At 48.8% G+C, this 26,449-nt stretch overlaps 1 protein-coding gene across 3 annotated transcripts; it reads left to right on the top strand.

The window, feature by feature from the left end:
• The first annotated feature begins 8,424 nt into the window (after nucleotides 1-8,424).
• SWSAP1 (SWIM-type zinc finger 7 associated protein 1) lies at nucleotides 8,425-25,234 on the top strand. Of its 3 annotated transcripts, XM_083185225.1 has the most exons (6): nucleotides 8,425-8,807; nucleotides 13,549-13,774; nucleotides 21,833-21,916; nucleotides 22,103-22,184; nucleotides 23,123-23,145; nucleotides 25,120-25,234. In XM_083185225.1, exons 1-6 carry the CDS (start codon nucleotides 8,520-8,522, stop codon nucleotides 25,122-25,124), a joined length of 708 nt encoding a protein of 235 aa, XP_083041351.1. In that variant the 5' UTR covers nucleotides 8,425-8,519; the 3' UTR covers nucleotides 25,125-25,234. The 3 variants fall into 3 exon arrangements, 2 of the variants coding, with proteins under 2 accessions (XP_083041351.1, XP_083041350.1); XR_014473617.1 differs by lacking the exons at nucleotides 23,123-23,145; nucleotides 25,120-25,234 and having other exon boundaries at nucleotides 8,431-8,807; nucleotides 13,549-14,007; nucleotides 22,103-22,120; XM_083185224.1 differs by lacking the exons at nucleotides 21,833-21,916; nucleotides 22,103-22,184; nucleotides 23,123-23,145; nucleotides 25,120-25,234 and having other exon boundaries at nucleotides 8,431-8,807; nucleotides 13,549-14,077.
• Nucleotides 25,235-26,449: the final 1,215 nt, after the last annotated feature.

The raw sequence follows: 26,449 nt of genomic DNA, 5'->3' as shown, positions 1-26,449 counted from the left end.
GACAGATGTGTGTATTCCAATGGGATGCGTTCCAATGGGAACAAAAACATCGTCCTGTGTGAACAAACACCCGCTACCGAATGGACCAGAATAAGGTCCTATATATTGGCAGGTAAGTACAGCGATAGGATCATTGTGAGCACTGCAGCTTAGCCCTGTCAGCATACACAACTGAGCACTGGGGATGTGATCACTGTGACATATGGAACAGGGGTGCGCTTCCCTTGCTCTCCCTGGCCCCTACAGCCCCCCTTGCTCTTGTCACCCCTACATATCCCCAGGTAAGTACATTGACACAAGGGATATTACAGGGCAGCATGGAGCCAGATTGGGGGGGGGGGATACAGACACAGGCTCAGTGCTCTCTCTGCCTTTATCTGTCACCACAGGCTGAGTCCCTCCTAAACTGCTGTGCAGCCTTGGTCTATTCTTCCACCGCTACCCTGCTTTATAGATGCCTCCAGCACTACCTACACAGCGCTATACTGCCATTCCCACATGCATGGACTTCTTCCAGGGAAAGGGTGAGGCCCTTCTAAGAACACAGGCACAAGGGTGTACAGAGGACTGTGACAGTATACAGGAAGCCACACAGCAATGTCTGCCATATAGATGTCAGCTCACACTCCAAACATGTGCGCTGAATCGTGCTTGGCAAGCTGACAGTGACCATGTCGACATTCATCATGTCAACACTGATGAATTGTCAACACGGTTAGGAGGCTGACAAAACTTCCCTGGCGAACTAATGGTGACTTACCCGGTAGTAGCGGTGTCTCCCTAGTGTGCCGGTCAGGTGTCTAACCCTAACCAACTCTCCTGCAGCCCAACCCTCATCTCCCGCAGCCAAAGATCCCCGGACTTGCAGAATTTCAGCATTTCACATTGTGAATATCTCAACTTTACCGATGCCTGCGTCTGCCCCTCTTGGGGGGACTCCCACGGAAATAATGACTTTTATTTCTGAAGGGGGGGAGAAATGATTGATGGTCGGTGACCATCTAATTATTTCTCACCCCTTCGGTCACATGTGAGGGGTTTTGTTTGCGTACATATCCGCTCCCATGGTACTGAGGGGATTCGGCGGCGGTGGGGGGTTGTTTGCTGCTTAGCGAGTGGTACTGAATCAGGCCCATGGTAGTATAGTGCGATCAATGCCTGTCCCCACAGCCCGCAGCCTGTATATCCATCTGTGCGGTCCCCAGCGTCTCCCCGCGTGCTGTTACATTTTGAGTGACAGCGTGCTCAGCCCATCAGCAGCCAGCGTGCCTTTACTGTCAGAACCTCAGAGGAGAAGCCCGCCACCAGCATCCCTGTATATAGCACCTGCAGCGCTACCCCCGCTGACAGCTTTCACAGAACAGCTGTGCAGACTCCTTCTTCTACTACAAAAGAGGCCTCCATTACCTCCATCCATCTATCTGCTGCATACCCAGGATACGATGAGTACAGTACCTGCACCATACACTGGCCCTTATTCTGATCTGTGCGGCCGGATCCGAATATGCGGCCAGGAACGTGCGTGCGAAACCCCGCCTTCCATACGGATCGCCAACTCCGTCCGTACGCGGTAAGAAGCTGGCCGAACGGACCGCACGTGTATTTTACATGGAATACGCCTCCTCCATCTCAGGGAACCTCCCCCATCATTCGATGGTCGCAGACCATCGAATGCAGGACCGAGTGGTCCACCAGCTCCCGCAACCTCAGACCACACGGACATTTTTCCGTGCAAAAGCAGGGATCTGGGCGGGCAGCTGACATCCGGCGATGTCATATGTCCGCACCCTACACGTGCGTCACGGCCGCATTACCATACGTACGCCCAGCGTTTGCATGGGAACGCCCATGAAACGCGGGGCGTATGCATATTGTAATGAGCCCAAATAGCCCTTCACGCCCCTCTCCACCCCCTGTTCGGAGTGTTCACATTTCATGCGGAATTTGGCCGTACGCCCCGCTCGCACATGCGCAGAGACGCCTCTGCACATGCGCAGACACAAAACATCGGCGGCGCGAACGCACGCGGATATTACCGCACCAACCAGAATAAGGGCCACTGTGTACACCTGCCTGTGATGTTATACATGCTATATATACTATAAAGTTAACCCTTTCACGGAATGTTAACTCTATGCTCACTCACAAAACCACATTCCTGGTTAAGCTTGGTGTAGCCTGGTGTCATCTAACAACACCACAAGCACTGCTATATACTCTGCCAACAGCCCAAAGTGCCAAACATCTGTACTTTGCAGCAAGGGGCACAGGACCGACCGGACCCCAGTGAAGGCCGTTGTACAGGCAGCTCTGAAGGGTTTCTGGCATCGGCCTGTTACTAACACTAATCCCACTAGGTTTCTGCCAGCGCAGCAATATATGAATCTTTCTGACAGGATCCAATGATAAACGTGGTGGTCGGAAAGATAAGAGCAGAAAGGCGGGAGAGGGGAACGGGGTTATTACAACTGTTTTTGTTTACAACCGTAGAATCTGACGTTTTGCTGAAGTGTGTAAGACGTTATCTTCCTGCAGCAGAAGATTTCATGTCTCCTGTTTACCACGCGAGCTGTTATTTTCTCTGTGTTCCCTGTGCCAATGCTTCTGTATGATATAGATATATATATATATATATCCTTGATGGCTAACCTTGACACTCCAGCTGTTGTTGAACTACACATCCCAGCATGCTCTGCTTCAGTTTTGATATTTGGCCATGCTAAATCTGGTGCAGAGCATGCTGGGATGTGTAGTACAACAACAGCTGGAGTGTCAGGGTTAGCCATCAAGGATCTATATCATACAGACGTGTGTGTATGTATGTATGTATGTATGTATATATATATATATACATAGGCGTGCGCACAGGGGGTGCCAGGGGTGCACAGGCACCTCCTAATGATGGGCACCCCCCTCACAGATGCAGCCAGAGCCGACATCGGGGAGCAAGCGCAGGCCGGCTGCAGTGTGTGACAGACGTGGCCGAGGCTGCTGCAGGAGGATACTACAGTACTATCTGTATTATCTAGTGACGCCCCTGGCTGCCTCTAGGGGGAGCTGACGTGCACAGCTTCGCTGCCTGGGTGAGGACTAGGGACGGAGGAGTGAGGATTTCCTGCCTGCTGATAGAAATTTGCTGCAGGTGTGCTCAACTTATCGGGACTCAGGAGGTGCTGCTATGGCTTTGTTTTATGGGGGGGGGGGGTATAAAAAGTTATTTTTACATTTGTCTTTAATCATGCTGCCTGCTTTTTATTATGTCAAAAAGGTGTGTATGTATGTATCAGCTTTTTGTATGTATACTGCATGTGTGTCTGCATAGAGGGGCTGTGTATACTGTATGTATGCTGTGTGGGTGTGTGGGAGGGGGCTCTGTGTATACTACAATACATCTGTGTGTCTGTGTGTGTGTGTATGTATGTATGTATGTATGTGTGTGCATGCTGTGCCTGTATGTATAATGTGTGTGCATGTGCATGCATAGAGGGGGTGTATGTGTGTATATGTGTGAGCATACTGTAGGGGGCTGTGTATATGTATACTATGTGTGTGGGGGCTCTGTATGTATATACCTGTGTGTGCATAGGGGGCATGTGCGATGGGCATTATTGTGTGTGGCATTATGTCTAATGGGCATTACAGTGTGTGGAATTATGTTTAATAATAGGCAATGATGAACATGCCCAGTAGGCGGTGATGGACACGCCCAGTAGGCGGTGATGGACACGCCCCTCCTATGGTGCACCCCCTAAGAAAATGGGCTGCGCACGCCTATGTATATATATATATATATAAAAAACAGAGAAGAGACGCACCAAATGAGCAATAAATTTGATAGCACATTTACTGAACAATAAAGCTCACATACATTGCAGTTTAAAATGATGTGCTTGCCAGCCTAGTAGTTTTCAGAGTCACCGCAGACCCCTCCGACCATGTACACAGGACACCGCCACTCAGCCGCAGACCACTGGATCCTAGACCAAGACGCCGGAGCCCCTCACACGGACGATCAGGAACAAGCAGGACTTCAGGTGGAAGATGGACGTCACTACGTCGACAAGAATAAGCCACGCCCAACGCGTTTCGACTACGGTCTTCGTCAGGGGGGTGTACTGTGGACTCTGATATCATTAAGGACATTTGCGCTGGGTATCATTGTTCTCTCTCTCTCTCTATATATATATATATATATATATACTCCACTGCACCAATGCTTGATCAGCTACTTCGCTGGGTGCCCTCACTGGTATGGATAAACAGCTTGTAGGGGGAGGTGCAGCACTCTCAGCTTAATAATCAGGCAGTACTCCAGTTATTTAGCAACATTTCAATGTCTTTAATTAGACATTTTCATCAGGCTTAGAAACACATAAAACACATACCTTTATACACCAATGTGCCCAAACGTACAGCCCCGCCGTCCGGCTTCCGGGTGCCCAGATACTGATGTCATTGCGCTATGCGCTGTGTGCTACCATCACCATGGAGACTAGACAACAATAATGAACGGACATACACATAAGTTACAGGCAATCTTAGATAAGTGACAGTTAAATGCTTTATAATACATATGTATGGCATAATACTGTGCATTAAATAAGCAATAAAAATTATCAAAGGAGTAGTTTAATCAATATGGATCGGAACGTGGGTGTCCAAGTGCCTGTCTATCAGCAAGACACTGTGAGCACCACAATACTGAATATTCCGCCTGGGGACTTTTACGATGACATGTTTAATGACACAGATAATTCTACAAAGGATAAATATATACAAATGCAATAATATGGTATCAATCCACTGGGAACAAACTATATACACTAAAACGAGTAGTATATATATAACCACACACAAAATAACTCAAAAATGTTATTTTCTAGATCAACAACTGATACCAAGGTTCCCATGAAGCCCCCTGGGAGCAATAGTGTCTAAACGATGTATCCACCTCATTTCACACTTTAAGAGTTGGAGACCCCTATTACCCCCCCTAATATTAGGGGGGATATGGTCAATCATCCTGTACTTCAAGGATGGTAAAGAATGTTTCATGGCCACAAAGTGCTTAGGGATTTACCACCAGATAGGGCCTGTCTTATTGTGGATCGATGGGCGGTGATCCTCTCCTTGAAGGTTCTTTCAGTCTTGCCTATGTAAGATAGACCACACGGGCAAATTAACTGATAAACCACAAATCGGGACTCACAACTCAAGGTGTGTCTAATCGGAAATTTTGTTCCACGTTGTGGATGATAAACGGTGTTCCCTGGGAGCATTACCTGTGCACACCGGGCACGCACACCTTATACACCCTCGAGGTGGAGCTTTTGCTGGTTTCTGAAAATTTGTGATATCTGTCTTCACTAAAATATCACGTATATTAGAAGGTCTTTGGTAACAAGTAAGTAATCTAGTGTCGGGAATATTATTATCCCTATCGTATATTACGATAGGCCATATCTTCTTAGATATTTTATTAATGACAGGGCTTGCATTAGAATATTTGGTGACCCAAGGCATGATCTTAGGTGGAGTAGGACGTACTTTAGGGGCAAGAAGTTGTTCTCTGGTGATCTGTGAGGCACGATGTTTAGCTGCTAAAAGATCCCTTCTCTTATACCATCGTAACAAAAATTTGTCTATCAACGTATCGGTATCCGGACTATTTGTCTACAGCAAAAAGATAGACAACCATTAGTTCGACAAGCAAAAAGGTCGACATGTAAAAAGGTCGACATGTAAAAAGGCTGCCGTGCAAAAAAGGTCGACGTGCAAAAAGGTTGACATGCAAAAAGGTCGACACTACCATTAGGTCGACAGTGTCTATGTCGACAGTCAAAAGGTCGACATGGGGTTTTTCACTGTTTTTGAGCTGACATGTGCCGACATGCGGTATTTCATGCCCTACCATCCACTAGGGTGAGGTGAGAGAATAAAATAGTGCGCTGAGTGCAGCGAGGCACCGTACCTGAAGCATCGTGAGCGAAGCGAGCAATGCGAGGGGCTGCGGTTCACTTCAAACTGTGTCCATGTCGACTGTGTCGACATTTGGGTAAAAAAACAGCGAAAAACCCCATGTCGATCTTTTGACTGTCGACCTAGACACTGTAATGGCAGTGTCAACCTTTTTTGCACGTCGACTTTTTTACATGTCAACCTTTTTGCTTGTCGAACTAATGGTGTCGACCTAGTGGTTGTCTATCTTTTTGCTGTATATCCCTTGTCCCACTTCCGTGTGAAAGAGCATGAAGACTTAGCGGCAAGGAAGTCCAGAAGTTCCCGAGGTTGGAAGAATCCTCGACCTGGACGTTTAGAATAGGAGTGTCCTAGGTATCGGGAAGTACCAGCAGAAAAGAGGGAGTACGCTGAGGAAGGAGCCTGTGGAGAGGAGTCCAGACTCTGAGGTGTTGGTAATGGACCAAGAGTGTTGCATTGCAGGATCTGTAATGGTGAATGGTCATAACAAGCTACCACTTCCCCAGAGGATCCGCAGAGTGAGGTCAGGAGGTACGGAAACGAGGAGTCCAGAGCCAGTTGAAGAAGGATGTGGGGTCATAGTCGGTCCCGGCTGGGTCCCTGAAGACAACCCCTCCGTATGCCATGAACAACGGATGCCTGAGAGATAGAGAACTTTGTAGAAACTACAAAGGATAAAGGGGGAGAGGGGGGGAATGTAAGAGTGTGCCTCGGTGCTCAGAGAGCTTCTCTGCTCCCAGCATTGGAGCGACAGCAGGGGAAGGAGCTGTGTCCCCAGCCATACCCAGCTCCAGTCAGCACTATGATCAAAGGTCCAATCCCAGCAGGTAATAGCGAGTGGCTGGGAGCGACATAGCCAGAGCGGCATTTCAAACTTGGTGCCAATCCGGCCGCCAATAAGAAATGCTGCCAGCGGCGATTGAAAACTGGCACCATTCTGGACCCAATCACAGCTCCCGAATTGGCGCCCCATCACTAAAGGCTACGGCAAGCCAATCAGTGTTCGCCACACCATACTCGGCCCCACAGGAATCCCTGTTTACTGTAGAATCACAGTGGGCTCTCCCGCCTGTGCTCCGAGTCCTGCTGTACATTCCAGGCTGCAATTTTGCCTGTGGATCGGAGACAGCGCCATGAGCCGTCACTGACATGCTCAGCAATGTGGCAGTGGGCCGGGAGCGAACAAATGGCAGCGGTGCACCCTGCACAGCGTTACCTCTGACCATGTCAGCCGCTGGCCATGCCCCCAGCCCCTCTGTCTCTGCAAATAGTGTGCATGTGCACAGCCTCTTTTCACTGCAAACCAGCAACGGGCAGGGGGGGCTCCCAACTGCCCCCAAACTGGGACACTGCCGACCCCAAAATGTCCATCCAAAAATGGCCGTCTTGGAGGAGACAGGCGCTAGAGGTCCTATATATGCTAAATTTCTAGTTATACCATTGGGATGATTGATCTGTGGCAGAACTGGCGGCTACTCAAAGTTATGACTAATGCAAGATGTCACACAGATGGCTTGGGGCACTGTGCCACATTGCTTTGGCCGCATTCCACTTCATTTTGCTTTGCCCACAAGTGAAACGCGTGGATCAAATCCTCCCTTGTCAAATATCTTTGCCATCGATGGGGGAGAACCAGATGGTTTCCCTACATCGATGGCACAGCAAAACAGATGTTTTGCTTTTTTTGTTTTTTCAAAGTGCCGGGACACTGAGCATAGCTCCGCCCCGGACACCCGCGAAGCCCCGCCCAAGTGTTTTTATTGTCCAACAGGTCAATCACTCAAACATAATAGAGGACCATCGATATATATAAAACTATTGATGTTCAACCATTGAATAGTTTTACACTATTGATGGCCAGTTGCACTTTTGCAATTGATGGCAACCATCGATGGCAAAGGCACGGATGGCCATCCCGAAAGAAAGGGTGAGAGCATGTATGGCACATGGGCAAGGGGGATTCACGTGGCACATAAGTATGGGTAAGGTAGGGATAGTCATCGACCACTGATGATTCAAAACCATTGATGGTCTATGACCAATGTTAAATAATTTTGACATCGATTGCTGAGAGCCGGATGGTGTTCCACCATCGATGACGCAGAAACAACAAATTTATATTTTTCCTACAAAAGTCTAGCGCTGCACGACACTTTTGCAAAGCTCCGTCCCAGTGCTCTTAATTGGCCCACAGACTACTGTATTGTAAAGCAAAGGGGACATTGATAGGTGAAACCATCGATGGTTACGTTACATTTTGGTTCACACTATCGATGGTGATCCGCCAAAGGCCTCGCATATTGCAGACAGAGCAGAGCAGACAGAGCCCGCCAGAACACAGCACTAGTGCACGGCAGCTGTCACATGACATACTCATGGAAATATAGTTATGTATCAGCAAATCAGCGTCTGGCATTGCCTGCCCTCCCCACCAATCAGAAGACAGAGAGCGACCGCCACCGGCATAAGACGGCAGCTGGCGGTGACACCGTGACAGTGATAATGCCGCAGCACGGGACCGAGGCCGCCGGGAGGTGACGATGTCTCGGCTGCTGTTGCGGGTGTGCACGGAGCTGGGCTGCTCCCGCCACTCACCCGAATGTTCGGGTCACGATAAGCCGGGTGATGGGTCAGGCGGCGACCCCAGCCCTCATGGGGCCCCTCTGCTCCTGCTGGGGCCCCCGGGCAGCGGGAAGAGCGGGCTACTGTTTGTTGCCGCGACTTTGGCTGCGAAAGAGGGAGCGGGGCCGGTGATCTTCCTGTCCCGGGAGCCGCTACAGACACTCCCCGCAGGGGGGAGGGCGGACCGGGATCCGCTCACACTCAAGGTGCTTGTACTATACAGAACCATAGTGACTGAGGGGGGGATGAGGTATGGAGAGGAGGAGTGAGGTATAGATGGTGGTGAGGTATGGAGAGGAGGAGTGAGGTATAGATGGTGGGGAGGTATGCAGAGGAGGAGTGAGGTATATAGATGGTGGGGAGGTATGGAGAGGAGGAGTGAGGTATAGATTGTGGTGAGGTATGGAGAGGAGGAGTGAGGTATAGATGGTGGGGAGGTATGGAGAGGAGGAATGAGGTATAGATTGTGGTGAGGTATGGAGAGGAGGAGTGAGGTATAGATGGTGGGGAGGTATGGAGAGGAGGCGGGAGGTATATAGATGGTGGGGAGGTATGGAGAGGAGGCGTGAGGTATATAGATGGTGGGGAGGTATGGAGAGGAGGAGTGAGGTATAGATGGTGGGGAGGTATGGAGAGGAGGAGTGAGGTATAGAGATGGTGGGGAGGTATGGAGAGGAGGAGTGAGGTATAGATGGTGGGGCGGCATGGAGAGGAGGCGTGAGGTATATAGATGGTAGGGAGGTATGGAGAGGAGGAGGAGTGAGGTATAGATGGTGGGGAGGTATGGAGAGGAGGCGTGAGGTATAGATGGTGGGGAGGTATGGAGAGGAGGCGTGAGGTATAGATGGTGGGGAGGTATGGAGAGGAGGCGTGAGGTATATAGATGGTGGGGAGGTATGGAGAGGAGTGAGGTATAGATTGTGGTGAGGTATGGAGAGGAGGAGTGAGGTATAGATGGTGGGGAGGTATGGAGAGGAGGAGGAGGCGTGAGGTATATAGATGGTGGGGAGGTATGGAGAGGAGGCGTGAGGTATATAGATGGTGGGGAGGTATGGAGAGGAGGAGTGAGGTATAGATGGTGGGGAGGTATGGAGAGGAGGAGTGAGGTATAGAGATGGTGGGGAGGTATGGAGAGGAGGAGTGAGGTATAGATGGTGGGGCGGCATGGAGAGGAGGCGTGAGGTATATAGATGGTGGGGAGGTATGGAGAGGAGGAGGAGTGAGGTATAGATGGTGGGGAGGTATGGAGAGGAGGCGTGAGGTATAGATGGTGGGGAGGTATGGAGAGGAGGAGTGAGGTATAGATGGTGGGGAGGTATGGAGAGGAGGCGTGAGGTATATAGATGGTGGGGAGGTATGGAGAGGAGGAGTGAGGTATAAATGGTGGGGCGGCATGGAGAGGAGGCGTGAGGTATATAGATGGTGGGGAGGTATGGAGAGGAGGAGGAGTGAGGTATAGATGGTGGGGAGGTATGGAGAGGAGGCGTGAGGTATATAGATGGTGGGGAGGTATGGAGAGGAGGAGTGAGGTATAGATGGTGGGGAGGTATGGAGAGGAGGAGTGAGGTATAGATGGTGGGGAGGTATGGAGAGGAGGAGTGAGGTATAGATGGTGGGGAGGTATGGAGAGGAGGAGTGAGGTATAGATTGTGGTGAGGTATGGAGAGGAGGAGTGAGGTATAGATGGTGGGGAGGTATGGAGAGGAGGAGGAGGCGGGAGGTATATAGATGGTGGGGAGGTATGGAGAGGAGGCGTGAGGTATATAGATGGTGGGTAGGTATGGAGAGGAGGAGTGAGGTATAGATGGTGGGGAGGTATGGAGAGGAGGAGTGAGGTATAGAGATGGTGGGGAGGTATGGAGAGGAGGAGTGAGGTATAGATGGTGGGGCGGCATGGAGAGGAGGCGTGAGGTATATAGATGGTGGGGAGGTATGGAGAGGAGTGAGGTATAGATGGTGGGGAGGTATGGAGAGGAGGCGTGAGGTATAGATGGTGGGGAGGTATGGAGAGGAGGAGTGAGGTATAGATGGTGGGGAGGTATGGAGAGGAGGCGTGAGGTATATAGATGGTGGGGAGGTATGGAGAGGAGGAGTGAGGTATAGATTGTGGTGAGGTATGGAGAGGAGGAGTGAGGTATAGATGGTGGGGAGGTATGGAGAGGAGGAGGAGGCGTGAGGTATATAGATGGTGGGGAGGTATGGAGAGGAGGCGTGAGGTATATAGATGGTGGGGAGGTATGGAGAGGAGGAGTGAGGTATAGATGGTGGGGAGGTATGGAGAGGAGGAGTGAGGTATAGAGATGGTGGGGAGGTATGGAGAGGAGGAGTGAGGTATAGATGGTGGGGCGGCATGGAGAGGAGGCGTGAGGTATATAGATGGTGGGGAGGTATGGAGAGGAGGAGGAGTGAGGTATAGATGGTGGGGAGGTATGGAGAGGAGGCGTGAGGTATAGATGGTGGGGAGGTATGGAGAGGAGGAGTGAGGTATAGATGGTGGGGAGGTATGGAGAGGAGGCGTGAGGTATATAGATGGTGGGGAGGTATGGAGAGGAGGAGTGAGGTATAAATGGTGGGGCGGCATGGAGAGGAGGCGTGAGGTATATAGATGGTGGGGAGGTATGGAGAGGAGGAGGCGTGAGGTATATAGATGGTGGGGAGGTATGGAGAGGAGGAGTGAGGTATAGATGGTGGGGAGGTATGGAGAGGAGGAGTGAGGTATAGATGGTGGGGAGGTATGGAGAGGAGGAGTGAGGTATAGATGGTGGGGAGGTATGGAGAGGAGGAGTGAGGTATAGATGGTGGGGAGGTATGGAGAGGAGGCGTGAGGTATATAGATGGTGGGGAGGTATGGAGAGGAGGAGTGAGGTATAGATGGTGGGGCGGCATGGAGAGGAGGCGTGAGGTATATAGATGGTGGGGAGGTATGGAGAGGAGGAGGAGTGAGGTATAGATGGTGGGGAGGTATGGAGAGGAGGAGTGAGGTATAGATGGTGGGGAGATATGGCCCTTATTCTGAATCGGACGGTACGGCCCGCGTGCGGCCGTACCGCCGATGTTTTTAGTCTGCACATGCGCAGAGGTCAATCTGCGCATGTGCAGCCCCATTCGCCGCAGACGTATTTCGTCCGCCGCAAAGGGGGCGTATAGGGGCGTGAGGGGCTTCATACCCTCATTTCCCTATGTATACGCCCCGCGTTTCATGGGCGTTCCCATGCAAACGCGGGGCGTATGCATGCTAATCAGGGTATGACGCCACTGATGGGGGCGGAAAGCTGACGTCGCCGGATGTCAGCTCTCAGCCCCCATACAAGCTAGCACACGGACGATTGTCCGTGTGGTCTCAGCTTGCGGGAGCTGCTGTGGCGTGCGGCCCTGCCTTCGATGGTCGACGACCATCGAATGCAGGGGGCAGCTCCCACCATGGTGGAGGCGTACGCCCCACCATTTTTATGCGGATCGCCAGCCGTCCGTGTACGGACGGCCGTGGCGATCCGTCTCGTGGGCGGGGATTGGTTTGTGCGGCCGGAGCACCGTGTGCGGCTCCGGCCGCACCAACCAGAATAAGGGCCATGGAGAGGAGGAGTGAAGTATAGATGGTGGGGAGGTATGGAGAGGTGGAGGAGTGAGGTATAGATGGTGGGGAGGTATGGAGAGGAGGAGTGAGGTATAGATGGTGGGGAGGTATGGAGAGGAGGAGTGAGGTATAGATGGTGGGGAGGTATGGAGAGGAGGCGTGAGGTATATAGATGGTGGGGAGGTATGGAGAGGAGGCGTGAGGTATATAGATGGTGGGGAGGTATGGAGAGGAGGAGTGAGGTATAGATGGTGGGGAGAGCAGGCGTGAGGTATATAGATGGTGGGGAGGTATTGAGAGGAGGAGGAGTGAGGTATAGATGGTGGGGAGGTATGGAGAGGAGGAGGAGGCGTGAGGTATATAGATGGTGGGGAGGTATGGAGAAGTGAGCTATTGGTGGTGGGGAGGAGAAGTGAAGAAATGGAGGAGTAAAGTATGGGGGTAAATTTACTAAGATTGGGGTTCTATTGAAGGTGGCATCTATGAGCAACCAATCAGATTCCATCTATTATCTTCTATAAGGTGCTGAAAAAGTAGGATCTGGTTGGTGTCTATAGGCAACATCCTATTTTTAACAGATCTCCCATCTTCGTAAATTTACCTAGGCTAATAGGAAGGACTAGTGACACATTGGAGAGATGTACCGAAGGCGAGAGAATGAGATAGAACTATAGGTGGAGAGAAGGAGGAGTGAGCCATTGATGGGGGGAGGTATGGAGAGGAGGAGTGAGCCATTGAGGGGGGGAGGTATGGAGAGGAGGAGTGAGCCATTGAGGGGGGGAGGTATGGAGAGGAGGAGTGAGCCATTGAGGGGGGGAGGTATGGAGAGGAAGTGTGAGCTATTGGACGGTTTGGAGAGCAGGACAAGTATTGCCATGGGCAGAGAGATGGAGTGAGGCACTGGGAGTCTGGATAGTGGGAGGAAACGTGAGGTGTTGGAGAACAGAAGTACAGCGGAACACTGGTTACAGCTTCATCCTTTTCTACCATACTATAAATGAATAAATAATAATTGATTCCGGCACAGCTGAAAGATGTCTTCCGTGCATGTGCAGTTGGCTAAAATTATGGTCTTCCTGTTTAAATGTTTTCCACCTAAACCCATGAGGTGATTGATGAGAACTGATCAGGTCGTAGTGTTAGTGACCGGCAGGCTGATTTCTACTATGGCTAAAGATGAGCTCTCGCTGTACAACTGGGAAGGAAGTGTGGCTGTGGTTGGAGAGGCTGGAAGTTGAGTATACAATATGATAATTGTAATTGGAGATTAAAGTAGATAGCAAACTATAGGAGATCTGTAATGCGTGGGTACATCTGTTTCTTTGTTGCCCTTGGCAACTGTTAATACATCCTCATCTTTTATCTCTTTGCAGCGAATACGTTTCTTGTATCCATCGTCTTTGACGGATCTCCTGCAGTTCTTTTCCTCCCTTCACCTCACTCCTCCTTTTCCCTCGCTCATTCTGGTTGATGGGCTGGAGAGATACCTTCCTTCCACCTGCAGCCCCCAAGATGGAGCTCGTATTTCTGCCCTTATGTTGGACACTGCATCCCACTTCCACTGCGGCCTCTTGGTGTCGGCATTATCTTACTGTGAAGGTAATGACGGAGCGTTTCTGGCTGTAGAAAGATATTTCCCAAACCGTTGCCATCTGTATAGTGACCTCTCTGCGGGAACTGAGGAGGAGAGAGAGTTTAAGATCAGCTTCTGGCCTCTACTTGAACAATGGACCTTACGCCTGGCGCAAGATGGAACTCTAAGAATCGGGCCCGGTGACGCTTCTCCGGGTAGACCAAAAGACTAAAGATTTATGCACCAGTCCTTTATTTATGTGCGTATAGTGGGAAAACCATGCTGCTATGGATTGTTTTATAATAAAGGGAATATATTTTTATTGTTAATATACTAGGAGCTTTATCGGAACTGTATCCAATAACATAATGGTACATATATCGCTGTTAGTGTGTTTAGAAGGTAGACCAGGCCTGGGTATCTCAAGTGACTATTGATGATTAAGCCCCATACACACCAGAGGATATTGTGAAAGATATCACTCAGAATTGGGCTTCTGAGCGATATCTCTCACAATATCGTGTAATGTGTACACTCAATATTGATAAATGATGTGCGCTACCGCGTGTTGTTAATGATGATTGATGTCTGCTGACCATGCAGGTCTATATAGCCAAACAACCTGCATGTTTAACAGGTCCCGGTGACATCGCTGATCGATGTTGGCGGCCGATATCATGCAGTGTGTACGCACAGTAACAGCCGCCCTCGGCCAATATAGTTAACTATATCGGCATCGGCTGGGTCAGCTAGTGTGTATGGGGCTTTAGAAACCAATTAAATCAGTGGGATCTGACCGAGGCCTGCAAGTGGCAGGCAATTAAATGTCTGCCTTCGGTACTTGTTTCCTAGCACGGCCACACCGATTTACATCGGGGTGGTCGTGTCGGAAAAATCGGGTCGATCGCATCGCATGCGATGCGACCGACCGATTTTCGACCCGATTTTTTGATTGAATGAAATGTAAATCGGGTCCCTGGGACCCGATTTTACATTGGGTTCAATGTAAAATATTCCCAACCCCCCCAAATTTAACGGTGTAAACCCCACCCCACGATAGACGCCAACCCGAAGCGTGGCGAGCGGCGGCGGTGCGCGTCCTCCGACCTTTTCATTCCCCTACTATCCACGTCGGCGTGGAGTTGAGAATAGAATAGTTTGGCGAGCCACCGAGCCCGAAGCGTGGCGAGCGCACGCGTATACCTGTGAAGTTATACGCGTCCCCTCGCGGGGCTCGCTGCGCTCGCCACGCTTCGGGCTCGTTGGCTCGCTGCGCTCGCCACACTATTCTATTCTCAACTCCACGCCGACGTGGATAGTAGGGGAATGAAAAGGTCAGAGGACGCGCACCGCCGCCCCTCGCGGGCTCGCTGCGCTCGCCACGCTTCGGGTTGGCGTCTATCGTGGGGTGACGACGGGGACATCTATAATGTGAAATGGGTCATATTGGCCCATTTCACATTTTTCACATTTTCTCACGATTTCAATGTTAACAAATATTTTAACATTGAAGCCTATGGAAAAATCGGGGGCATCGCGTCGGGACCAATGTTAATGGTCCTGACCGACGCGATGCCCCCGATATTTTACCTTTCCCGACACGATTTCAATGTTAAAATATTTTTTAACATTGAAGCCTATGGAAAAATCGGGGGCATCGCGTCGGGACCAATGTTAATGGTCCCGACCGACGCGATGCCCCCGATATTTTACCTTTCCCGACACGATTTCAATGTTAAAATATTTTTTAACATTGAAGCCTATGGAAAAATCGGGGGTATCGCGTCGGTCGCGTCGGGACCGATGTTAATGGTCCCGACCGACGCGATGCCCCCGATATTGTGTCCTAGCCGGCAAAATGGACCTGATTTCAAAGGAAATCGGGTCCATCGTGTGGATCGTGTACCTTAACTTAAAGGTACACGATCCATAAGATTGTGGCCGTGCTAGGAAACAAGTACCCTACTTTCTGCCAGAGTTAAGTCTGTCCCTGGGAATATTGCTTGTGATCCCATCTGGTGCCACCGATATCCTGTGGTCACATCTGATGAGCTGGATATTTGCAGGAGTGTTGTCCAACTAACTGGTCTTTTGCAATGGGTGTGGGGGATGGGAATTTTAGTCATGTTTAAAACTTGCAAACTCTGACAACCCCCCTTGAAAAAAGCGCCCACTGTATATGGGGTGCGCACTAATCCGATGATCGCTCCAAAGATTATTGGATTGGCAATGTGTGCCCAGCTGGGAACTTATGGAACATATTACTGTGATCCTCGGTCATATAGCTGGTATGTCTTATTTCTGCAATCATTTATTATTCCTATATATTCTAATTTAATCTGTTATCACTATTACAACATGCCTATGACCTACACAGGATCTATATGTGGGTTTAGCTTAAACTCTGCAAGTGACATCACCGGCACTAGTCAGACCTTAAACCAATCACTACTAGAATGGATATCTGAAGCCCACCATCAAATGATGGCTGGGCATCTGCCATCGAATCTTTCGATGCGATGGTCACTGACCATCACATCAAAAGAATTCAATAGAAAAAAAGGTTCATATGATTGGCACATTTGTAAAAAAAAAAAAAAAATCCCCTTTTTTGCACATGCGCAAACATCTTCGTTGTGGCCATGCATGCACATAAGCACTGCAGAGTGGCTGGCTGGGGGCGAGACCGGCGGAACACCATTGAATGTGTACAATGTGCAAACCTCAGAATGTGGCCATCGAATGGTAAAACTACTACCATCAAAACAAAAACATCGATGGTAGTGACACGTTGCAATGCGATGTCCAAACTTAATTACTACCAGGAAGCATTTTGCACTGGCTGCATTACACACTGGGCCTTATTCTAGTTCACTCTTTCTGACAAATTCCTTCTTAGATGGACAAAACCATGTGCACTGCAGGGGGGCAGATGTAAAATGTGCAGAGAGAATTAGATTTGGGTGAATTATTTTGTTTCTGTGCAGGGTAAATACTGGCTGCTTTATTTTTACACTGCAATATGGATCTCACTTGGAAGTAAAACCCCACCCAAATCTAATTCTCTCTGCACAAGTAACATCTGCCCCCCTGCATGCACATGGTTTTGTCCATCTAAGAAGGATTTTGTCAGAGAGTGAACTGGAATAAGGCCCACTGTAACCAAATGAATGGACAGTGGAGTAAGCAAATTTGATGGTCTATGAATGTGCTTGTAGACTGGAGTTCATGAGTATTGTTCATTGTATAAAATGCCTTCCTCCACTTTGTACAGATGACAGATGCTGTACACATCTTCCATAGAACTCCCATCTTAAATTTGCCCCTAAGAGTAGAAACCGTGATTTACCATAAACAACAAGGTTAATTGAAAGCATTCCACTTAGTAGATCTAACTAAAGCTCAAGAAGCCATCTAAGAGAAGGGACATCACAATCCCGGTGGTGACATCACAATGCAGCTATCTGAAGGGCTGCCAGTGGCTCCTGTCTGTCAGAGATGGAGGGACACATGTACATCTGTACACTGCACTTAATTCAGCTATGCAGCCTTCTAGGTAACTATTAATAAGTGTGTATGTGTATGTATGTGTGTCACACACACACACACAGTATTTCTTTATTCTACACAGGCGTGATCAATAATAATGCAAGTATATTGTATTTCAATAATATACCTCAGGCTGACCATGGACCATTAACTACAAATACATGGTATTTCATGTATCTAGTGCAGGGGAGGGCTGGCGGTAGGGTGGGTGAGGAACAGAGGTAATGTGTGTGTGTGTGGGGGGGGGGGGGGGGTGTTAAATATAACTCGTATATAGATGGGTCAAGGAATGGTTACATGGTTACAAGGACCAGACTTAAATCTATTTGAAGGTGTGATCATGAAGGGGAAACGTGGCCCATAGTGTGTCATATACATGCCTCATATGTGACAGGGCGACACTCCATCCTGTGCCGGAAACACACCTCTGCCCACACTAGGACTCTAAGGGGTATATTTCCTAAAGCTTCTAAAAATCAAGAGAGATGATGTTGCCCATAGCAACCATTTTCTAGGATGCAAAAGAGCAGGGGTGGCCAAACCTGTCCTACCTAACCTCTACCAACAGTTCATGTGTCTCGGGCAACCTGTATCTATAGGAATGAATGCAGCACGTTTGACAATGTGGCAGAGTTAGTAATGACTACAGCTGTGCACCAGCTAGGTGATATGGGGAATGTGACAGTTAGTGATGACTACAGCTGTGCACCAGCTAGGTGATATGGGGAATGTGACAGTTAGTGATGACTACAGCTGTGCACCAGCTAGGGGATCTGGGGAATGTGACAGTTAGTGATGACTACAGCTGTGCACCAGCTAGGTGATCTGGGAAGTGTGACAGTTAGTAATGACTAGAGCTGGGCACCAGCTAGGTGATTGGGAAAATGTGGACCGTTGGGAGATCTCAAGGACTGCTTTGACACTGTTGACCACCCTCTCCTGCTCAACACCCTCCGCTCCTTTGGCATCACTGGCACGGTCTTCTCCTGGTTCACCTTATACCTCTCCAATCGCTCCTTCTCCGTCTCCACTCCGAGCTCCTTCTCTCCTACTACCCCGCAACCAGTCGGTGTTCCCCAAGGGTCAGTCCTTGGCCCTCTTCTCCCTCTACACCACCTCTCTGGGCACCCTCATCAGCTCCTATGGTTTTCATTACCACCTTTATGCTGATGATACCCTAATCTATCTCTCCTCCCCCGACCTATCCCCATCACTCCTGTCCAAGGTCTCCGAATGCCTCACGGCCATCTCAGCCTGGATGACCCAACGCTTCCTGAAACTAAACATAGCTAAAACTGAACTTCTAATCTTCCATCCCCCGAACATCCCCTCTTCTCCCACTATCTCCATCAGCATTGGTGAAATCGAGATCACCTCCACCGACCAAACGCGCTGCCTCGGTGTCATCATTGACTCCTCCCTCTCTTTCACCCCCCACATTCGTGCTCTCTCACAGTCTTGCCACTTTCACCTACGCAACATCTCACGCATCAGACCATTCCTCTCCACTGACGCCTCCAAAATTCTCATTCACTCTCTTGTCATCTCCCGCCTTGACTACTGCAACATCCTTCTCTCTGGGCTACCTCTCACCTGCCTCGCATCTCTCCAATCCATTCTTAACGCTGCTGCTAGGCTCATCTTACTCTCCCGCCGCTCTACCTCGGCCTCCCCCCTCTGTCTATCTCTTCACTGGCTCCCCATTCCTTTCCGAGTTCTCTTTAAACTCCTCACCACCACGTACAAGGCTCTCTCCTCCTCCACCGCTCCGTACCTCTCTTCACTGATCTCTATCCACACTCCCTCCCATCCTCTTCGCTCCATCGCTGACCGCCGACTGACCTCTCACCTAATCACCTCCTCCCACTCTCATGTCCAAGACTGCTCTCGCGCTGCCCCCCTGCACTGGAACAACCTCCCACCACCCATCAGGCTTTCTGATTCCCTTACCTCCTTCAAGCGCTCCCTCAAAACCCACTTCTTTCGACTAGCCTATCCCTCCTCCTAACCTCTTTTGATCCTCCTATCCTGCCTCCGTTCCCATCCGTGCCTACTTATCCTATTGTTTTTCGTTCATCCACCCACCTATTTTTAGTATGTTAACTCTTATGAGTAGGGTCCTCCTTCCTCACGTTCTCACCCTACCTCTTTACCTCACCTGTCCTCCTGTCCTGTTCTTCCCTTCCTCTACTTCATCTTCAGTCTCCTCGACAATTTTGACACCTACTTCTGAACTGATGCTGATTTTACTTCTACCAGCTATACCCCTATTTATACTGTATTTTTCAACACACCCTGTACGTTACCTCGTAATTTGTTTTTTGTTTGCTATGTACGGCGCTGCGGACACTTTGTGGCGCCTTATAAATAAACGTACTACTGCTTTGGCCACCCTGCATCGCACATCGCATAGTACAGAACGGAGCCATACACAACGGAACGTGTATGGGCTCCTTGAGAGTTTTAGTACTTTTACAAGTGAAATAATTAGCTCCACCTGTGGATCTTTTAAAATGTGTCAATGATTAATGAGGGCACCTGACGGGTGACCTGGAAAACGTGAGCTGTGTGGGGTCCTGAGGACCGAGTTTGAAAACCACCTTTTCTAAATGTTTTTATATCTGCCTATAAGTAAGGATAGTATTCACTTGTGGCCCTCAGAATGGAAAAGGTTTAGAGCCAGATGCACTAAGCCAGTGTTTCTCAACCTTGGCTAGTTCCCCCAACAGTTCACGTTTTCCAGTTCTCCTCACAGAATCACAGGTGAAATAATTAGCCCCACCTGTGGATCTTTTAAAATGTGTCAGTGAGAAATGAGTGCACCTGCTGGGTGACCTGGAAAATGTGAACTGTGTGCAGGGTACTGAGGACCGAGGTTGAGAACCACTGCACTAAGCTTCAAAAAGTGATAAAATAGAGAGTGATAAATCACCAGCCGATCAGCTCCTAACTGCCATGTCATGTTTGAAAAAATGCCAGTCAGGAGCTGATTGGTTGGTTGTTCATCACTCCATTTTATCACTTTTTGATGCTTAGTGCATCAGGCCCTTAAGGTCCACATACACTAGAACAATTTTGACCGATTTCACCCGATCCCGACGGATCGGCCCAAATTTTATGTGTTTGACATCCCCTCCAATTGGATGCGCGGTTGCCTGCGCATCAGGTCGGACCCTACAGATTAAACATGCTGCAGGTTCAAACTATCGATTAGGACCCATCACCGGCATGTTGCGGCTGCTTTTTAGCACCCATGATGTGTTGGGTCCGATTCTGTGTGTGGGTGCACCCAGCAGGGCTGACGGGTGACCAGGGGGGAGCAGCAGCGGGAGCTGTGCTGCTCTGAGCGCCCGGGGGTGGGGTAGGGTGTGACTAAAAATTGAAGGTCCGAAAAATCGAGGGGACACCTATTCTGAAAGCCCATGCAAAATATGAAGTTATTTGGACAACGTTATCCCGCGCCCCAAGCGGCACAAAGTTTTACGTTTTAGGTGACTTTTCTTAAAATTGCTTCAAACCCTTTTTAAGTGCGGGCACTTTTTTGTTGTTGTTGCAATGTGGGAATTGGGATCAGTGGCAGGGGCTCTGACCAGTATATTACTTTATCACTGGGCATTGGCCCTTATTCTGTTTGACTCGCAAGTCTGCCAATTTCTCAGCCTTGCAAGTCCACCAAAATTCGTCGGATTGCCAGCATCAGTATCGGCTCATTCCACCCGTTAGGTGGGTCCCTCTTGGGTAGCTGCCTGGGGAGTTTCAACTTTACAATCGTGTCGGGCAGCTACTTGGGCTGGCAGACACACGTTCATAAAACTCTATCGGTTTGATACATTTGCGGCGCCTGAATCAGGGTTTGGCTGCACGGTTCTGCAAGACTCTCAGTGCTCTCCCGCCCATGTGAGGGGCTCTGGGAGGTCCCCATCGTAAGGACTACTCAAGCGTCCCCTATGGATGAAAGCGAAAATATGATTTTGGTACTTACCGATAAATCCCTTTCTCTGATTCCATAGTGGACGCTAGACACCCACCGTCTACAGGAGACTGGTCATAGTCCAATTCATTTCTTCTGGGTTGTTGTTGCTTCCTAGTTTTGTGTTACTTACTGTGTACTTGGTTCATGCGTTTATGTATCTCCTCCGTTGGTTGTTTCCAGTCTCCTCGGGCACAGTGTTTAACTGGTCTGTGGGAGGGGCATAGAGGGGGAGGAGTCAGCAAATACACATTTTAATATTAAGTTCCCGGCTCCATAGCCACCCGTCTATACCCCATCATAAGGACTACTCTAGCGTCTCCTATGGAATTCGAGAAAGGGATTTATCGGTAAGTACCAAAATCCTATTTTTTAAATCTCCTGCCCGCGCAGCTTCCCGGGAGTCTTTACATGTGATAAATCAAATGCGATTTATAGCATGTAAAAATGAGAAAGTGAGCTGCCGGGGGAAATTGGGTCCGACTTGTCCTTGGGACAAGTGAGACTAATGTATGGGGCCTTTAGTCTCTATAGTGTGTCATCACTGTCATGTCTCATTTTGCAGGTGCCGCACCTCATGCACTGAACACGACTGTCCGTTTCCGAGCGGAACATGTGGGACGTGATCTGGCTCCGTGGTATGGAATAGGTGCGTCTATCTGTGGTGTGCCAGCTCCCTATCTCTCCCGACTGTCCCTGCCAGACTCGCCACGGAGCGGCCTCTCCACTGACACTCTGGTTATGTTACATTAAGAGGGTTACACTCAGCGGCTGTCGCACACAATTGTGTTACACATGATGTATATATATACTGTACTGTATATCTGTCTTGCAGTTATTGCAGTGGTTGCTCTGATCATCGTCATCTGCCTCATCTACAAGTGTTTCCATCCAAAGAGAATACTGAAGCAGTTCTTGTAAGTACACCTTGTGGGTAAATATGATTGACATCTGTCTGTATATGTGACTTCTGTGTAACTGACAGCTGTGTGTGTTTATGTTTTGCCTATGTAACTGGTTGCTATCTGTATGTGTATTTGGTACTTGTCTAACTGTGGTTACTATCTGATGCGTGTCTGTGACCTGTCCATCATTCCCTGATGTGTGCATGTGACCTGTCCATCATTCTCTGATGCGTGCACGTGACCTGTCCATCATTCTCTGATGCCTGTATGTGACCTGTCCATCATTCTCTGATGCCTGTATGTGACCTGTCCATCATTCTCTGATGCCTGTATGTGACCTGTCCATCATTCTCTGATGCCTGTATGTGACCTGTCCATCACTCTCTGATGCCTGTATGTGACCTGTCCATCACTCTCTGATGCCTGTATGTGACCTGTCCATCACTCTCTGATGCCTGTATGTGACCTGTCCATCACTCTCTGATGCCTGTATGTGACCTGTCCATCATTTTTGATGCCTGTATGTGACCTGTCCATCATTCTCTGATGCCTGTATGTGACCTGTCCATCATTCTCTGATGCCTGTATGTGACCTGTCCATCATTCACTGATGCCTGTATGTGACCTGTCCATCATTCTCTGATGCCTGTATGTGACCTGTCCATCACTCTCTGATGTGTGCACGTGACCTGTCCATCATTCTCTGATGCCTGTATGTGACCTGTCCATCATTCTCTGATGCCTGTATGTGACCTCTCCATCACTCTCTGATGCCTGTATGTGACTTGTCCATCATTCTCTGATGCCTGTATGTGACCTCTCCATCACTCTCTGATGTGTGCACGTGACCTGTCCATCATTCTCTGATGCCTGTATGTGACCTGTCCATCACTCTCTGATGTGTGCACGTGACCTGCCAAACTAATTCAGTCCTAACTTTTTTTTTATAGGAAATCGGAAGGGGTACAGACTGGTAAGTGAGGACAGACAAGTGAGATGGAGGCAGAACTAATGATAGTTAAAGGAGCTATGAGCAGAACAGGGAAAGTATAGCGCTATGGTGCAGTGGGCCCGATTCGGGTTGGTTCTGTAATCTGCAAACATCACAGCTTACAGAGCACCTGAGACACTGCGAGTTTGAACATCCGCACCCCCGCATGCCTCCGCTAGCAACAAAACTCATTCGATGATTTCTCCTGCATATGCAAATAGAAGTCAGTGAGAATTCCAGCCTACAAATGGTAGCAGATAAATCAGTATGAGCCAGGGGGTATACATGTATAGGCGGGCGGGGGAACCAGTGGGACATACAGAGGTCACATAATGATAGCAGGTAGGGGTGGAGATCCTGGCGGTCAGTATACCGACATTGGAATCCCGACAACCAGTACTCCGATAGGGTGATGAGCATGAAGAAGCCCCTTGCGGGTTCGGTGGCTCACGCTCCCCACAGGTTCTATGGGGGATGTGGACCCACAGGAGGGAGACTAGCCCCGGTCAGTCAGGATCCTGACTGTCGGGCATTTGAAGTGTCAGGATTCCGATGTCTGTATACGGACCGTTGGTATCCCGACTGTCGGACTGTCATCCGGCACCAGCGTATGGCGAGTAATCAGGGGCAGGAGGAATACACAGAGATGACTTGTACAGGAAGATGTGTTTCTAGCAATGTTGTATTTTCCATCTCTGTCTGTAACGTGTAGGCCAGTGGTTCCCAAACCCTGAGGTGCCTCGAGGCAATTGCAAGGGTGCCTTGGATTGGTGGTCCAGGTTGAATTCAAATTATTTATGGGCAAATTCATAGATGGTGGCTGACAATTTTGTCCCTCACCACATAACTAATTGTAAGGAAGACACATAACAACAATATCCAGTAGTTCAGACAGGAGAGAAGTAATGTAGCGAGACAGGGGAGAAGTAATGTAGTGAGACAGGGGAGAAGTAATGTAGTGAGACAGGGGAGAAGTAATGTAGTGAGACAGGGGAGAAGTAATGTAGTGAGACAGGGGAGAAGTAATGTAGTGAGACAGGGGAGAAGTAATGTAGTGAGACAGGGGAGAAGTAATGTAGTGAGACAGGGGAGAAGTAATGTAGTGAGACAGGGGAGAAGTAATGTAGTGAGACAGGGGAGAAGTAATGTAGTGAGACAGGGGAGAAGTAATGAAGTGAGACAAGAGAGAAGTAAGGTAGTGAGACAGTAGAAATGGGAGAGAAGTAATGTAGTGAGACAGGAGAGAAGTAATGTAGTAAGACAGGAGAGACAATACAAAAGTAACACATAGTGGGACAGTAGTGACAGGAGAAGATTAGAATTGTGGAATGGTGTACAGGAGAGCGGTAATGTAGTTGGGTAGTAGGAGGAGAGCAGAGAAGTAGTGGTACAGTAATGACAGGAGAAGATTACTATTGTGGGATGCGGGACAAGAGAGATGTAATGTAGTGTGACAGAAGAGACATAATGTAGTGGGACAGTAGTGACAGGAGAGAAGTAATGTAGTGAGACAGGAGAGAAGTTGTCTAATGGGATAGCAGGAGAGGAGTAATGTAGTGTGACAGTAGCAGTATGGGGAAATTAGAATTATGGGATGAGGGTCAGGAGAGTGGTAATGTATGAGACAGAAGCAGGGGGAGATGTTTGGTTCTGAGGATCAGGATAGGTTTTGTAGCGAGGAATAAGGGGCTATACTGGGGTGCTATAGTAGAACTGAAGGGGTGTGTATAATTGGCAGATAAGGGAGAATGGTTTATTTATCAAGCAGCAATTTAAAAAAAAAAAAAAATCTCTGATTTTCTGCAAGTTACCGTCCCACCGATGCGTCCAGACAGAAGCAGCAAAGCACCGTATTTTCCAATGAACTTTTCTTTAATAAAACCACGGGTCAGTAATTACCCGATAGTCTGTCATTTTGATAAATTGCAATGAGATAACCCTTAGCTTTCTTTCCAGAATGATGATCCTGAAGCTCTCCCCATGCCTGTCCTGTTTGCCACCAGCTACAGCACCGGCAGCATGAAGTGCAGCAAACCCATCCATTGCAATAAAACACCCAGCTTACTATTTACTTACTGCCAAATGAAATTGTGCCATTATTTCCGAACTATAACAGCTGATATTTTGGTGCCTTCTCTTTGTAACGTCAAAGACAAACCTATGACTCCCAAGTCACCATGAGAACTAATGGGGGTGCTGTTCCAGGAAAGTTTCTGGTTAAAGGGTCATGCTACATTAACCTGTGACTTGCCATCTTTATCTCTGATTATTTTTAAAAAATGCATTCATCTGTACTTATGCGGTCGTCATAGAAACATAGACTGCTGCATTTACTTTGCTTGTTTTTATCTTTAACGTAGTAAACTCACCCCATGGGTCCACAAAGTGTTGGCCTTTATATTTGTTACAGTTGCTTTATTGCCACCTCGTGGATTTCTGTGGTACTGCAGAGTTTGACAAAAATATGCTAATAACTAGCATTACTCTGCCAGATAATATAGGCCCTTATTCTGATTGATGCGTACTTTTCCGCATACTTTCGGCTAGCGTCTTTACGTCGTCTGCGCATGCGTGGAGAACGCAACGCGCATGTGCCACGCATTGACTCCGTACCTGTTCGGCCAAATCCCGTACAAAACTGTGCACCGCAATCAGTCTGGAAATATGGGCGTATTATGGGCGTCATGCGGAATGACACATGGGCGTAGTTTAAAAGTGGGCAAAACTGGGAGGAAACATGGGCGGACACGGGGGAGTACACTTATGTTGGGGGGCGTGCATTCGGATAGCACTCCGAATGCACGCGAACAAAACCGATAGAAATGTGCGGTGTCCATAAGTCAAGTATTGCTTTGCGGAAACCACTCGGTCTTGCGGTAGGCGAACGGAACGCCTAATGACTACAAGCATTAACACCTGAACCCAATACAATCGACTCCTTTACTCATTACTCACTAATAGGACGCTTGTCAGTGCTTTAATTGAAACCATTGCTGCTTCAATTGCTGTAAGGGTTAATGTGTGCAATGCATGTGTTAGGCATGGTTGTAAGGATATATTGGCATATAATTGATTCCAATTCCAAATAAACATTTTTTTATGAGGATAGGTAATTGAATAAGTGGGTCATGTGATGTATTGCAGAATAGACATAATAGTGGGTAGTTTTGCGTAAATACACCGCTTCCGTGCGGACGGACCGCTTGCCATCCGTTCGGATGCGGTATTCCCGTGCATACTCTGTAATACCGTGCAGAATCTGAGTGTTTCCCCCGCACACGCATGG

Source organism: Crinia signifera, chromosome 4, assembly GCF_055691185.1.
Source record: "Crinia signifera chromosome 4, ASM5569118v1, whole genome shotgun sequence".
Lineage (NCBI taxonomy): Eukaryota > Metazoa > Chordata > Amphibia > Anura > Myobatrachidae > Crinia > Crinia signifera.
The sequence above is the reverse complement of the archived record's forward strand: the minus strand, read 5'-3'. Positions and strand labels throughout refer to the sequence as shown.

Excerpts from the sequence above, each read along its gene's own strand:
- SWSAP1 (XM_083185224.1), top strand. The coding sequence starts at position 8,520 with ATGTCTCGGCTGCTGTTGCGGGTGTGCACGGAGCTGGGCTGCTCCCGC. Across the intron at positions 8,808-13,548 it reads GGGATCCGCTCACACTCAAG|CGAATACGTTTCTTGTATCC; the intron begins GTGCTTGTACTA and ends ATCTCTTTGCAG.